This window comes from Papio anubis, chromosome 20, assembly GCF_008728515.1.
Source record: "Papio anubis isolate 15944 chromosome 20, Panubis1.0, whole genome shotgun sequence".
In the NCBI taxonomy this organism is placed as follows: Eukaryota; Metazoa; Chordata; class Mammalia; order Primates; family Cercopithecidae; genus Papio; species Papio anubis.
Genome location: NC_044995.1, coordinates 15,794,880 through 15,810,860, shown reverse-complemented (window position 1 = coordinate 15,810,860; position 15,981 = coordinate 15,794,880). Strand labels below are relative to the sequence as shown.

Sequence of the window (15,981 nt, the reverse complement as noted above, 5' to 3'; positions counted from 1 at the left end):
TCAAATATCATTTTGATTGGCAAGAGCTGAGCCCAGAAACGAGACTTGCTCTGATTGGTCAAGCTACTGCGTTTCCGCGCAGAGATTGCCTGGCAGAAAGGCAGGGGCGGTGCCAGGAGAGAAAGCTTCGTGGTTTGGTCTCAGGAAAGTAGCAGGCGCCGCTTGAGAGAACTGCGGTCCTGTCGGAAGGTAACCTCGGGTGCAAACGACCATCGGCGGCGGGCGAGCGGTACGCTTGGCGTCCGGGCCTTCCTGGGCCCGTCTGAGGAAACTTGCTGCTCGAGGCCAGGCTGCCCAAGACCTGTCCCCTTTTTTCTATACTGGCTCCCACATCCGGGTTTTTCTCCAGGACGGCCCTTCGGATGCATGGGCCAATGGGAGTCGCCATTTAGGGCGCTCCGCCCACGGGGTCGCGTAGAGCATCCTGGAAGTCGTAGTAAATCTCTCGAGAGTTCCCTCTGCACGCGGGCTGGAGAAGCGGGTCCTACGCACGCTTTGTTGCCCGCGCTTTCCCTCGGTCCTTCCCCCTACTCCCGCCTTACCTGACTTCCTTTTGGGAGGAAGATCCTTGAGCAGCCAACGGTGGGACAAAGGATTTGGCGAAACCCAGGGCTAAAGTCACGTTTTTCCTCCTTTAAGCCTTACCTCAACACTTCACTCCATGGCAGTTCCCGAGACCCGCCCTAACCACACTATTTATATCAACAACCTCAATGAGAAGATCAAGAAGGATGGTGAGTTCTCGGGATAGTCCGGACTCCAGACTGTCCCGCACGGGCTGGTCCCTCTTTCACCCCCTGCATCCGCTTCTCTTTCCTCCAGCCAAACTTCGAGTTAACCCCTTGGCCTTTACACAAACTACTTCCTGTCTTCAACACTCCATTAGTTCATCTTACACTCTGCCCTTTAACCTGGTCACTGTTGCTCATCTTACAAGGTTTGAGGTCACAGGACCCTTCCTCCAGGAAGCCTTCCCTTGTCCCTTCACGTGGCTGCCGCTGACTTCCCATACGCTGAGGCCATCTCCCATCACGCCCTGATTCCTCTGAGCTGTCGTGGGGCTGTCTCTCCTCCCAGTGGCCTTTGAGCTCCGTGAGGGCAAGGACTGGGGCTTTCTTGGTCACCGGCTTTTTCAGTGATCAGCTCACAATGAAAATGTGCCATAATGGTGGCTAACGCTCTGTATCATGGGCTGGTCTGTGTGCTTTATATAAATCTTGATTACATTTAATTCTCACAACAAGCTTGTAGGAAGAAGGCTGTTGTTATTCCCATTCCTCAACTAACAAACTGAGGCAGGGCGCGGTGGCTCACCCCTGTAATCTCAGCACTTTAGGAGGCCGAGGCGGGCGGATCACCTGAGGTCGGGAGTTCGAGACCAGTCTGACCAACATGGAGAAACCCTGTCTCTACTGAAAATACAAAATTAGCCAGGCGTGGTGGTGGCGCATGCCTGTAATCCCAGCTACTCTGGAGGCTAAGGCAGGAGAATCGCTTGAACTCGGGAGACGGAGGTTGCAGTGAGCCGAGATACACCATTGCATTACAGCCTGGGCAACAAGAGCTAAACTCCGTCTCAAAAAAGAAAGGAAAAAGAAACCGAGACAGGGTTATGTGACTTGCCCAGGGTCACATAGCAAGTAAAGTGGTTGAAGCCACCGGTATAGAATTTTGCTTAAGAACCCAATTTTTGGCCGGGTGTGGTGGCTCAGGCCTGTAAGCCTAACACTTTGGGTGGCAGAGGCAGGAGGATCACTTAAACACAGGAGTTCAAGATCAGCCTGGGCAACAAAATGAGACCTTGTCTCTACAAAAAAAAAAAAAAAGGCTGGGCATGGGTAGGGTATGTCTGTGGTCCCAGCTACTCAGGAGGCTGAGGTGGGAGGATCGCTTGAGCTAGAGAGGTTGAGGCTGCAGTGAGCTATGATTGCACCACTGCACTGCAGCCTGGGCAGAGCAAGAACCTATCTGAAAAAAGGAAAAAAAAAAAAAAAAACTCAGTTATTGAAATCGGAAAGACCCTCTCACGTTCTCAAGTAAATTATCACCTTTATTGAATCTCATTTTCTACATCTAAAAACTGAGCAAAATCATAATACCTTTTTTGCATGGATGTTGGGTGAGATTAAATTAGCTAAACCTTGCAGTATTTCTTTTTTATGGTAACTGGCAGCTAGTAAGGGCTGGATAAATGTTAGCTCTTATCACTTCAAGAAAATTGTCAGGAGAACTGAAGGAGCTTACTGGGATTCAGTTTGAGGTCACCAGTGAAGTTGCTCTTGAAGAAGGCAAAACCAGCAGCCGGGGTACTGGCTCACGCCTGTCATCCCAGCACTTTGGGAGGCTGAGGTGGGCAGATCATGTGAGATCAGGAGTTCAAGACCAGCCTGGCCAAGATGGTGAAACCCCGTGTCTACTAAAAATACAAAAATCAGCTGGGTGTGGCGGCGCACACCTATAGTCCCAGCTACTCGGGAGGCTGAGGCAAGAGAATCACTTGAACCCTGGGAAGCAGAGGTTGCAGTGAGCTGAGACTGCACCACTCTACTCCAGCCTGGGTGATAGAGACTCTCAAAAAAAAAAAGAAAATAAATAAAACAAAACCAGGAATGTAAATTTTGCATATGCTTTTAGAATGTGGTGCCCAACCATTATTGGGCAGTGCTGGGGACACACTGGTGACATAGAACGCTGGTTCTTTTTTTTTTTTTTTTTTTTAAAAAAGATGAGATGGAGTGTCGCTCTGTTGCCCAGGCTGGAATGCAGTGGCGCAATCTCAGCTCACTGCAACCTCTGCCTGCCAGATTCAAGCAGTTCTCTGCCTCAGCCTCCTGAGTAGCTGGGATTCCAGGCACCTGCCACCATGCCCGGCTAATTTTTGTATTTTTAGCAGAGACAGGGTTTCACCATCTTGGCTACGCTGGTCTCGAACTCCTGACCTTGTGATCCACCTGCCTCGGCCTCCCAAAGTGCTGGGATTATAGGCGTGAGCCACCGCGCCCGGCCGGAACCCCGGTTCTTTAGGACAGTGACAGCCCAGAGTAGTCAGGACCATCATGCAGGAAGCTTAGACAGAGTGTTGAGGGCTGAGATTGGGACCTTAGAAAGACAGAGGGATCCATTCAGCTTCCTGGCAAAGGAGACATTTTGGAGAGCCTGCCAGGTAGAGGAAGCAGTATTTATGTTACATTGAGGGAGAAGAGTGTTACTAACTTGGGCCAGCTTGTGTAGATGTTTAGGGGTAAAAGAGCCTGGCACATTCTGGGTATTACAAGTAGTTTTGTGGGCCTGAGGCCTAGAGGCCTGTAAATCATGGAGAAACTTCCAGCGAGCTGTGCACTGGTGGCTCATGTGCACTGGTGGCTTGTGGCTATGAGGCTCGTGGCTATGAGGCGTCAGACTTTGCCCTGAGGGTGTTGGGGAGCCAGCTTGCTTCCCTGTCCTGGTTGCCTCCCTGATGCACTATCCTCCCAGCGGTGGAGGGTAAATGCGAATGGGCAAGAGGAGGCTGGAGAGTAGAGAGAGGCCCAGAGCCCAGTGGAATGAGTGAAGTCTGAATGAGATTCATGGGGATGGAGTATGGAGAAGAAAACCAGAAATGTTACCCCCAGGAGAATTTTTGACTAATTGCTTAAAAACAAGTTTGACTGCTGTCCCTGCCCCCACCCAGCCTGCACACATTTTCTTGCCTCTTTCCTAGTCTAGTATCTATTTTTTTTTTTTTTTTTTTTTGAGACGGAGTCTGGCTCTGTCACCCGGGCTGGAGTGCAGTGGCCAGATCTCAGCTCACTGCAAGCTCCGCCTCCCGGGTTCCCGCCATTCTCCTGCCTCAGCCTCCCGAGTAGCTGGGACTACAGGCGCCCGCCGCCTCGCCCGGCTAGTTTTTTGTATTTTTTTAGTAGAGACGGGGTTTCACCGTGTTCGCCAGGATGGTCTCGATCTCCTGACCTCGTGATCCGCCCGTCTCGGCCTCCCAAAGTGCTGGGATTACAGGCTTGAGCCACCGCGCCCGGCCTCTAGTATCTATTTTACCAAGTGGCTTCTGCTTCAGCTCAACGTATTTTTTTTTGAGACGGACGTTCGATCTGTTGCCCAGGCTGGAGTACAGCGGCATAATCTCTGCTCACTGCAACTTTTGCCTCCCTGGTTCAAGCTATTCTCCTGCCTCAGCCTCCCAAGTAGCTGGGATTACAGGCGCACTCCACCACGACTAGCTAATTTTTTCTTTCTTTTCTTTTTTTTTTTTTTTGGCCTTTTTAGTTGAGATGGAGTTTCACCGTCTTGGCCAGGCTGGTCTTGAACTCCTGACCTCAAGTGATCTGCCTCAGCCTCCCAAAGTGCTGGAATTACAGGCATGAGCCACCATGGCAGGCCAGTTTTTATGAAAGTTGGAGTCCAGGCCAGGCGCGGTGGCTCAAGCCTGTAATCCCAGCACTTTGGGAGGCGAGACGGGTGGATCACGAGGTCAGGAGATCGAGACCATCCTGGCTAACCCAGTGAAACCCCGTCTCTACTAAAAAATACAAAAAACTAGCCAGGCGAGGTGGCGCCTGTAGTCCCAGCTACTCGGGAGGCGGAGCTGGCAGTGAGCTGAGATCCGGCCACTGCACTCCAGCCTGGGCGACAGAGCGAGACTCCGTCTCAAAAAAAAAAAAAAAAGAAAGAAAGAAAATGGGAGTCCAGTGGCGGGATCATGGCTTACTTCAACGTCTGCCTCCCAGGCTAGAGTGATCCTCCCACTTCAGCCTCCCAAGTAGCTGTGACCATAAGGCATGCGTCATCATGCCTGGCTAATTTTTGTATCTTTTGTAGAGACAGGGTTTCACCATATTGCCCAGGCTGGTCTTGAACTCTTGAGCGCAAAGGATCTGCCCACCTCGGCCTCCCAAAGTGCCGGGATTACAGGTGTGAGCCACCATGCTTGGCCATCTCAGCCATCTACTTTGCATAAGACATTGGTACCCTTTGCAGACCTGAGTGGTGAGAGGGAGTCCATCCTTGTTGACCTTGAATCCCACTTGCTGTCAAGTGATGTCCTTTGCTGGTGAGATGTGGTGGTACTGGATTCAGATGGAATTTGTGGACTGGGCTCTGCCATGCCCTTGTGCCTTCCAGATTGTTGTACTGGTCCAGTGAGGAATCCTCTGAGAACCTGTTTCCATTTGAGTAAAACTGGGACAGTCATAGTTGCCACTTAATGGGGTTGCTGTGAGGAAGTTACCTCTATAAAGCATTTGATGAGGGTGCGATGGCTCATGCCTGTAGTCCCAGCACTTTGGGAAGCCAAGGCAGGAGGATCACTGGAGCCCAGGAGTTCAAGACCAACCTGGGCAACATAGGAGATTGTATCTACAAAAAAATAAAAAATTAGCTGTGCGTCGTGTTGTGTGCCTGTAGTCCCAGCTCCTTGGGAGGCTGAGGTGAGAAGATTGCTTGAGCCTAGGAGGTTGAGCCTGCAGTAAGCTATTATGCCACTGAACTCCAGCCTGAGCAACAGAAGGAGACCCTGTCTAAAAAAAGCACTTGATGGTATCTGTAGTCAAATGTTTGTAACCAAGTGTGGTGGCACACTCCTGTAATCCCAGCACTTTGGGAGGCCAAGGTGGGCTAATTCCTTAAACTCAGGAGTTCAAGACCAGCCTGGGCAACATAGCAAGACCCTGTCTCTGCACAAAATCCAGAAGTTAGCTGGGCATGGTGGCATATACCTGTGGTCCCAGCTACTCAGGAGGCTGAGGTGGAAGGATCGCTTGAGTCCGGGAGTTTGAGGCTACAGTGAATCATGATCGTGCCACTGCACTCCAGCATGGGTGACAAAGTGAGACCTTGTTGCCAAATAAAAAAAAATAAATATGTGTGATGGAGTCTGTGCTAGGCATGGAGATACTGCAGTAAACAAATGGGACAGGCTTATTGCTCCTCAGGCAAGATAGACAAGTTAACGTACCATGACAGGAGGCGGGAAATAGTCATGAAAGAAAAGGAAGTAGAGTAAGAATGACATGGGAAGACATTTAGACATGGTGGTCAGAGGTGGCAACGTTTCCTCTGAGACTTGGGTGACTAGAAGGCGGCCGCCATGTAAACCTCAGGGGAGGGATGTTCCAGGTAAAGGGAGCAGCCAGTGCAAAGGCCCTGGGGCAGAATGGTTGTGTCAGACCTAGGGGCCAGTGTGGTTGGGGACTCAGGAGCACAGTGGAATGTGGGCAGGAATGAGTTGGGGGAAATCTGCCAGGGCCACGTCATGCAGGCCTGTGTCAGGGTGCTGGTGGCAATGAAAAGAATCACTCATATTTACTGAGTCTTTACTATGTACCGGATGCTGTCCTGAGCACTTTGCATGTATGTGCACATGTTCGTTATATAGCAGCTCTCTGTAAGCACATCTTACAGAAGAGTGTACTTGGCTACTTGAGTGGTTCCTGGCCGCTTCTGTGATTGTTAGGTCTTGAGAGATTATGGACCCGAGGCATTCTGGGTAGCCCGTCAATTGGCTGATGGTCTTCTATCTGGGCTGCGCTTCTTCTAACAAGGGGAGCTCAGAGGTCTTTTCTTTCCCCACTGCAGAGCTAAAAAAGTCCCTGTACGCCATCTTCTCCCAGTTTGGCCAGATCCTGGATATCCTGGTATCACGGAGCCTAAAGATGAGGGGCCAGGCCTTTGTCATCTTCAAGGAGGTCAGCAGCGCCACCAACGCCCTGCGCTCCATGCAGGGTTTCCCCTTCTATGACAAGCCCATGGTGAGCATTGTGGGTACGGAGGCTGTGTGGGTGTGTGAAATGTTATAGGAGACTGGGCGGGCCTGGATTAGAGGAGGGGATATTAGGGTTCATTCACCAAGGTGAGACTGGACCAGGCTCCCACTGCACCTTGCCTCCTTTAAAAATCTTTTTTTTGGCGGAGTGCGGTGGCTCATGCCTGTAATCCCAGCACTTTCGGAGGCCGAGGCAGGCAGTTTACCTGAGCTCAGGAGTTTGCGACTAGCCTGGGCAACACTGTGAAACCCTGTCTACTAAAATACAAAAATTAGCTGGGCGTGGCAGCATGCGCCTGTAGTCCCAGCTACTCAGGAGGCTGAGGAAGGAGAATTGCTTGAACCTGGGAGGCAGAGGTTGCAGTGAGCCGAGATCCTGCCACTGCTCTCCAGCCTGGGTGACAGAGTGAGATTGTCTCAAAATATGTATATATATATATATTTGGCTGGACATGGTGGCTCATGCCTGTAATCCCAGCACTTTGGGAGGCTGAGGCGAGTGGATTACCTGAGGTCAGGAGTTCGAGACCAGCCTGGCCAACGTGGCGAAACCCTGTCTCTACAAAAATACAAAAATCAGCCGGGCATGATGGCTGGCACCTGTAATCCCAGCTACTTGGGAGGCTGAGGCAGGAGAATTGCTTGAACCCAGGAGGCGGAGGTTGCAGTGAGCCAATATTGCACCACTGCACTCCAGCCTGGGTGACAGAGCAGGACTATATCTCAAAAAATAAAAATAGGCCGGGCGCGGTGGCTCAAGCCTGTAATCCCAGCACTTTGGGAGGCCGAGACGGGCGGATCACGAGGTCAGGAGATCGAGACCATCCTGGCTAACACGGTGAAACCCCGTCTCTACTAAAAAATACAAAAAAATAGCCGGGCGCGGTGGTGGGCGCCTGTAGTCCCAACTACTCGGGAGGCTGAGGCAGGAGAATGGCGTGAACCCGGGAGGCGGAGCTTGCAGTGAGCTGAGATCCGGCCACTGCACTCCAGCCTGGGCGGCAGAGCGAGACTCCGTCTCAAAAAAAAAAAATAAAATAAAATAAAAAAATAAAAATAAATTTAAAGAAATCTTAAAAATTTTTTTTTAAATTTTATTTATTTATTTATTTATTTATTTTTGATGAGATAGACGATGCTATCTCCCCTGGAAACGCTGATTTTTGTATTTTTAGTAGAGATAGGGTTTCGCCATGTTGCCCAGGCTGGTCTCGAACTCCTGAGCTCCAGTGATCTGCCAGCCTCAACCTCCCAAAGTGCTAGGATTACAGGCGTGAGCTACTGTGCCACACTAAGAATGTTTAACATACCTTCCCCTACTGAATAAGCACCATGAAAGAGGGGTTTTTGTCTATTTTTTTCATTGCTTTATTCCCAGAGCCTCGAATTGTGCCTGGCATCTGGCAGGTTCTTCTTAAACAGCTAAGTGAATGAGATTGAACCTGGAAGACTGAGGTGTATTCTTGTGTGATAGGAAATCCCCGTGCACTGCACTCCTCTCCTAGCATTGTCTCCTCGGGCTTTTGGCCTGACGTTTATTGCTGTTCCAGCTTCCCTTGAAAATACCAACAGCCTTTCTACTGAACACTTACTTATTGTGTGTCAGGTCCTGTTCCAAGCACTTTAACTCATTTAGTCCTCATAACAGTCCTTTGACGCTGGCCGGGCGCGGTGGCTCAAGCCTGTAATCCCAGCACTTTGGGAGGCCGAGACGGGCGGATCATGAGGTCAGGAGATCGAGACTATCCTGGCTAACACGGTGAAACCCCATCTCTACTAAAAAATACAAAAAACTAGCTGGGCGAAGTGGCGGGCGCCTGTGGTCCCAGCATCTCGGGAGGCTGAGGCAGGAGAATGGCGTAAACCCGGGAGGCGGAGCTTGCAGTGAGCTGAGATCCGGCCACTGCACTCCAGCCTGGGCGACAGAGCCAGACTCAGTCTCAAAAAAAAAAAAAAAAAAACAGTCCTTTGAAGTGGGAGGTATCATAATCCCCGTTTTTCAGACAAGGAGGTTAAGGCCAAGATATTTATATTTCTGTGTTTCTCAGTAAGCTCCTGATAAGGTCTGATTTTTTTGTTTTTTGTTTTTGTTTTGTTTTGTTTTTTGAGACAGTGACTTGCTCTATCGCCTGGGCTGGAGTGCATAGGCGCGATCTCAGCTCACTGCAACCTTTGCCTCCCGGGTTCAAGCGATTCTCCTGCCTCCTGCCTCCTGCCTCAGCCTCTTGAGTAGCTGGGACTACAGGTGCATGCCACCATGCCCAGCTAATTTTTGTATTTTTGGTAGAAATGGGGTTTCCTGGCCAGGCGCGGTGGCTAGTGCCTGTAATCCCAGCATTTTGGGAGGCTGAGGCGGATGGATCACGAGGTCCGGAGTTCGAGACCAGCCTGGCCAAGATGGTGAAACCCTGTCTCTACTAACAGTACAAAAATTAGCCGGGCATGGTGGTGGGCGCCTGTAATCCCAGCTAGTAGTGAGACTGAGGCAGAGTTGTTTGAACCTGAGAGGTGGAGGTTGCAGTGAACTGAGATCTCATCACTGCACTTTAGCCTGGGTGACAGAGCAAGACAATGTCTCAAAAAAAGAAAGAAAGAAAAAGAGAGAGAGACAGAGACAAAGAAATGGGGTTTCGCTGCAATGGCCAAACTGGTCTCCACCTCCTGACCTCAAGTGACCTACTCCCTTTAGTCTCCCAAAGGCCTAGGATTACAGGCATGAGCCACAACACCTGGCCCCTGATAAAGGTCCAGTTTTGAATCTTGGCAATTGGGCTCTGAATCCACGCTCTTAACCCGTTCTGCTCTCTGTTTTGGTAGCGTATCCAGTACGCCAAGACTGACTCAGATATCATTGCCAAGATGAAAGGCACCTTCGTGGAGCGGGACCGCAAGCGGGAGAAGAGGAAGCCCAAGAGCCAGGAGACCCCAGCCACCAAGAAGGCTGTGCAAGGCGGGGGAGCTGCCCCTGTGGTGGGGGCTGTCCAGGGGCCTGTCCCGGTAAGCCAGGCCCTGGAGACCAGCCCTCCCACTGCCAGGCCTTCCTCAGCCACGTGGACTGGCTTTGGGACAGGGTGGGGAGAGTTCTCCACTTGGAGCTTCAGACCCCTCCTTTCTGTTTCCTTATAGAGATGTGTGTCTCTCTTTTGGGGTGTTGAGCACCTAGATGATGCTATATCCTCTTGAAACGCTTGTTTCCTCCTTGTGAATGTTTCTCAAGGTCTTTCTTCATGGCTGTGACTTGGTTTCGCTCTCTCCATGGCCTTGATTTTGTCGCCTGTGTCTTGTAACTCATTGTGCATGTAGAAAGTCCAAGTGTCTACTAAGCAACTGTTAGGATTAATAAGTGAACTTCATTTAGAAAGGTTGCTGGATATAAGGGCAATATGGAAAAAATTAGTTTTATTATTTATTAATATTATTTTTGAGACATGGTCTCACTGTCACCCAGGTTGGAGTGCAGTGGTGCCATCACAGCTCACTGCAACTTCCGCCTCAGCCTCCCTAGCAGCTGGAGCTGCCGGTGCGTGCCACCCCACCCAGCTCACTTTTGCATTTTTTGTAGAGATGGGGCTTAGCTGTATCATCCAGGCTAATCTCAAACTCACTGTCTCAGCCTCCCAAAGTGCCAGGATTACATGCATGAGTCACCATGGCCGACCCCCAGTTTTATTTTTATATGCCAGTAACAGACAAGTAGACTTCACATTGAGAAGTAGCATTGAGGGGTAAATCCAACAAAAGGTTTGCAGAACGACTACACTGAAATCACAGAACGTAGCTGGGAGAAATCAGAGACTCAGCAATGGATAGAAGGGCTCAGTATAGTCAAGAGGTCAGTTCCATCCAAATTAATGAATATTCAACGTAATTGCAGTCAAAATCCCAACAGGTATTTTGGTAAACACTGGACACTGATTGGCTCTTTGTAAATGTGTGGAAAGACAAGGCTAAGCCAGGCGAGGATAATAAAGCACCCGGACCTGTATGACCAGGGGAAGCTCCAGCAACCAGGCCAGACCCAGTGGCTCATGTCTGTAATCCCACCACTTTGGGAGGCCAAAATAGGAGGATTTCTTTTTTTTTTTTTCTTTTGAGACATAGTCGTGCTCTGTCACCCAGGCTGGAGTGCAGTGGTGTAATCTTGGCTCACTGCAAGCTCCACCTCCCGGGTTCACGCCATTCTCCTGCCTCAGCCTCCCCAACAACTGGGACTACAGGTGCCCGCCACCACACCCGGCTAATTTTTTTGTATTTTTAGTAGAGACGGGGTTTCACTGTCTCGATCTCCTGTTTCATTGTTAGCCAGGATGGTCTCGATCTCCTGACCTCGTGATCTGCCCTCCTTGGCCTCCCAAAGTGCTGGGATTATAGGCGTGAGCCACCACGCCTGGCAGGAGGATTTCTTTAGGTCAGGAGTTCAAGACCAGCCTCCATAAAATAGCAAGACCTCATCTCTACAAAAAATAAAATAGAGAACCAGGTGTGGTGATTCATTCCTGTAGTCCCAGCAGCTCAGGAGGCTGAGGTGGGAGGATCGCTTGAGGACCGGAGGTCGAGGCTGCAGTGAACAATGGTTTTGCCACTGCACTCCAGCCTGAGTAAAAGAGTGAGATCTTGTCTCTTTTTTTTTTTCTTTTTCTTTTTTTTTTTTTGAGAGAGAGTCTCAGTCAATCTGTCTCCCCAGGTTGGAATGCAGTGGTGCAATCTTGGCTCACTGCAACCTCTGCCTCTTGAGTTCAAGTGATCTTCTGCCTTGGCCTCCCAAGTAGCTGGGTCACAGGCATATGCCCCCATGTCTATGTGCAAAAAAAAAAAAAAATCTGCAGCAACCAACCAGGATGATATACAGTTGGCAGAAGGGTAGGAAGACAGACCAAGGGGAAAGGATATGAAGAGTCTAGGCACAGCCACACTTGTACAATTACTTGATGTGTGATGAAGGTACCACTGCACTTGACTAAGGAAAGGAATTTTTTCCCCTAGTTCATGATGCGGGGCAGTTGGGTATCTGCAAGGAGAAAAAATTAGCCCTATCTCATACTATATGCAAAATATAACTTGAAGTGAATTGCAGATCTAAATGTGACAACTCACAAAATATAGCTTCTTTTTTCTCTTTTTTCTTTTTTTTTTTTTTGAGACAGTCTCGCTCTGTAGTCCAGGCTGGAGTGCAGTGGTGCAATCTCAGCTCTCTGCAACCTCCGCCTCCTGGGTTCAAGCGATTCTCCTGCCCCTGCCTCCTGAGTAGCTGGAACTACAGGCGCGTGCCACCACACCCAGCTAATTTTTGTATTTTTAGTAGAGACGGAGTTTCACCATGTTGGCCAGGCTGGTCTCGAACTCCTGACCTCAAGTGATCCGCCCTCCTTAGCCTCCTGAAGTGTTGGGATTACAGGCGTGAGCCACTGCACCCGGCCCTCACACAATAAAGTTTCTAGAAGAAAACAGGAAAATGTCTTCATGACCTTGGTGAGGGCATGAAAAGTGGAAACATCCTGTTTTCCAAACAGGATACAAAAAGCACTGAGTACAAAAAAAAGATGGACGAACCAGGCCCACTCCTTAGGTCTCTGAGCCTCCATGTCTCTCTGGCTTTCATGAGTCTCGTGGCTCTGGGTGATGCTCTATTCGATGCCACTCACACTTTCTCCAAGTTGGTGATGGTGTCTGGATTACTGTAGACTCCTGTTATTAACTTCTGTCCTCTTCACTGCACCTAGTTTTCTGTCTACTTTTGACTTCAGATTGTGTTTCCAGCCGGAGTGTGCTGCCTGCCATCTGCTGTCTTCCCTCTTTCCCCTGCTGCCATGCGTTTCGTTCTGCACCTGCCCTGAGTGTCCCTTTCCATCTCTGCCCTCCTTTGTTTTGGTTTTTGTTTTTGTTTGTTTGAGACAGAGACTTTGTTGCCCAGGCTAGAGTGCAGTGGCGTACTCTTGGCTCACTCCAAGCTTCTCCTGCCAGGTTCAAGTGATTCTCCTGCCTTAGCCGCTGTAGTAGCTGGGATTACAGGTGCCCACCACCACGCCTGGCTAATATTTGTATTTTTAGTAGGGATGGGGTTTCACCATGTTGCCCAGGCTGGTCTCAAACTCCTGACCTTAGGTGATCTGCCTGCCTCGGCCTCCCAAAGTGTTAGGATTATAGGAGTGAGCCACCGCGCCCGGCCTACCACACGTTTCTTTCTGCACCTGCCCTGACTGTCCCTTTCCATCTCTCCCCTCTTTTGATTTTGTTTCTTAAGATACAGGGTCTTGCTCTGCCTCCCAGGCTGGAGTGCTGTGGCACAATCAGGGCTCACTGCACGCAGTCTTGACCACCTGTGCTCAAGCGATCCTCCTACCTCAGCCTCCCTCCTCCCATTCTGTGGCTGGGTGGTCCCTGGAGGGTGATGGCCAGGAGGCATCTCCATGGAAACAGACCTCAGAACTCTGCCAGCATTTAACTCCCAAATAGCATTGAACTCTTTCTGATTTAATATCCCACTAGACCCTGGGTTTGTTTTGTTCTGTCCAGCCCTCTCTGGGTGCCTTTTTCACCTCTTTCTGGTTGTTTTTCCTTATATCTCTCACCTGCTGGGTTTGCTCTGATGGCCTCTTCTGTGCCTCCTGGGGCTGCTGTAACCACACTGTGTCCTCCCTCTCTCCACAGGGCATGCCGCCGATGACTCAGGCGCCCCGCATTATGCACCACATGCCGGGCCAGCCGCCCTACATGCCGCCCCCTGGCATGATCCCACCGCCAGGCCTTGCACCTGGCCAGATCCCACCAGGGGCCATGCCCCCGCAGCAGCTTATGCCGGGACAGATGCCGCCTGCCCAGCCTGTGAGTATCTAGTCCCACCCCACCAGGTCTCATGTAAATAGTCAGAATACACAACTAGAGAGGGACCAATCTGGGGGCTGTTGTAGGTTGGGTGGTCTGGGCAGGCCCCCTGAGGAGGTGGTACTGAATGAGGAAGTAGCAGTGGGGGTGGGCCCTGGGCAGAGAGGAATTGGCATCTGGTTGGAGGGTCCGGAAGGTTAGGGTAGGCTGGAGTGGTGCCAGCACCTAGATTGGTTCCACGAGCTATTGAGCGCCTGCTTATGTGCCAGGCCCCGTTCTGCACTGTAGGGCTGCAGCAGGGACAGACAGAAACCTCTGCTGTCCTGTGGCCCACAGTCTGTAGGGCCAAAGAGGTGGGAGGCAGACAGGCAACAATATGTGGTATGTTGGGAGAACATACCAGAATGAATTCAAGCAGTGTGAGGGATGGAGGAAGGGGCAGCACTAGGGGTCTCCCACTGGATTCAGGGCTCCTGTGCTCACCGACTCCCCTACACCCTCGCAGCTTTCCGAGAATCCACCGAATCACATCTTGTTCCTCACCAACCTGCCAGAGGAGACCAACGAGCTCATGCTGTCCATGCTTTTCAATCAGTAAGTGGGGCCTGTGGCTGGGTGGTCCCTGGAGGGTGATGGCCAGGAGGCATCTCCATGGAAACAGGCCTCAGAACTCTGCCAGCAGAGCTCTGAGCCAAGTGAGGCTTTGCAGGAGGGACAGCGACCAAAGATGTGAAAGGAGGAGGCTGTGGCTGGGCCCATGGCCTGTGGGGGACGTGGGGATGAGGCTGGAAAGGTCTCCATGGCCAGGGCTTGCCGGCTTTTTTCAGCCTTAATTGAGGGCTGAGGGAGTCCGGCTCTGGGCCTCATTTTCCCAGCCCTGAAAATGGGGGCATGCAAGGTAAGGTACACGTAAAACTACATTGAGATGTCCTTGAACACTAGTTAAGACTGGCAGAAGTCAGCGTGCTCAAAAACAGCAAGTGTGGGAGATGGGGATTTGCGAACTGTTGTGCGTGGTGTCAGGGTGGAGTCCGGTGCAGCCAATGTGTAGAGGGGCTGTTCACCGGTGTTGAGTGAAGTTGTGCGTGTGGGTGAGTTCGTCTGGTGGTTCTGTTTCAGAGGCTGTGAGTGGAGCATTCATCACAGTGTTTGTGGTGGGGAGTTGAAGGCTGTCTGGGAGAAGGGATGGGCTACATGCAGCGTCTCACCATGCTGCACTGCATGGCACTTGGAAGAACGGAGAGCGCAACTTTATAATAGTGCCAAGAGGAGATTGTGAGAACCTGAAAAATGTAGAACAGTACCACATGTGCAGCATGTCCACAAAGCTGTATATTTTGTGAGAATGCCAATGGAAAAAAGGATATCCAGTAAACGTGAGGATGTTTGCTTAATGGAGAAAGAAGTATGGAATGAGAAGAGGGAAATTAGAAACAGCAGATCAGAAAAGTTAGGGTAAGGCTGGGCGCGGTGGCTTATGCCTGTAATCCCGGTATCTTTGGAGGCTGAGGCAGTTGGATTACTTGAGGTCAGGAGTTCGAGACCAACGTGGGCAACATGGTGAAACCCTTTCTCTCCTAAAAATACAAGAATAAAAATGGAAAAAGTGAGGATATCAGTCATTATTGGTATGGCGGGTGGGTTATGATTTAGGAAGGGCCCAGGGGACTGCGGTGTACTGTTTCTTGATTTAGGTTGCAGTTGCGTGGGTGTTTGTGTTTAAATTTTTCATGAAATGCTATGTTGACATTAGAGTTTTTCAACTTAGTACTATCTGCGTTTTGGGCTGGATAATTCTGAGTAATGGGGCCCTGTCCTGTGCATTGGAGGCTACTTGGCATCATTTCTGGCCTGTGTCCACTTGATGCCATTATGTTAGGGAGAAATGCTGAGTCCCTGAAGTCTGTCATTCTCTTTCAGATTCCCTGGCTTCAAGGAGGTCCGCCTGGTCCCTGGGCGGCATGACATCGCCTTCGTGGAGTTTGACAATGAGGTACAGGCAGGGGCAGCTCGTGATGCCCTGCAGGGCTTTAAGATCACGCAGAACAACGCCATGAAGATCTCCTTTGCCAAGAAGTAGCACCTTTTCCCCCCATGCCTGGCCCTTCCCCCGTTCTGGGGCCACCCCTTTCCCCCTTGGCTTAGCCCCCTGAAGGTAAGTCCCCCCTTGGGGGCCTTCTTGGAGCCGTGTGTGAGTGAGTGGTCGCCACACAGCATTGTACCCAGAGTCTGTCCCCAGACATTGCACCTGGCGCTGTTAGGCCGGAATTAAAGTGGTTTTTTGAGGTTTGGTTTTTCACAATCATTTGTCTGTTTGATTTTCTTGCTCTTCATGGTTCCTTTCCCTCCACTTCAGCAGCCCATCCTGGGTTTTTGGACCTCTTGGCATTTTGAGGTTTGCAACC

General features: G+C 50.6%; 1 protein-coding gene across 3 annotated transcripts; it reads left to right on the top strand.

Annotated features, from left to right (window-relative positions):
- Positions 1–80: 80 nt before the first annotated feature.
- Positions 81–15,878, top strand: SNRPA (small nuclear ribonucleoprotein polypeptide A). Of its 3 annotated transcripts, none has more exons than XM_009194526.4 (7): positions 81–189; positions 640–734; positions 6,568–6,740; positions 9,572–9,751; positions 13,403–13,576; positions 14,082–14,170; positions 15,497–15,878. In XM_009194526.4, the coding sequence occupies exons 2-7, from the start codon at positions 662–664 to the stop codon at positions 15,654–15,656; spliced, it is 849 nt and encodes a 282-aa protein (XP_009192790.1). In that variant the 5' UTR covers positions 81–189; positions 640–661; the 3' UTR covers positions 15,657–15,878. The 3 variants fall into 3 exon arrangements, with proteins under 3 accessions (XP_009192790.1, XP_031515300.1, XP_009192791.1); XM_009194527.4 differs by having other exon boundaries at positions 114–229; XM_031659440.1 differs by having other exon boundaries at positions 109–734.
- Positions 15,879–15,981: the final 103 nt, after the last annotated feature.

Coding starts and splice junctions, on each gene's coding strand:
- SNRPA (XM_009194526.4), top strand. CDS start 662: ATGGCAGTTCCCGAGACCCGCCCTAACCACACTATTTATATCAACAAC. Junction 6,741..9,571: donor CCTTCTATGACAAGCCCATG/GTGAGCATTGTG, acceptor CTGTTTTGGTAG/CGTATCCAGTACGCCAAGAC. Junction 9,752..13,402: donor CTGTCCAGGGGCCTGTCCCG/GTAAGCCAGGCC, acceptor CTCTCTCCACAG/GGCATGCCGCCGATGACTCA.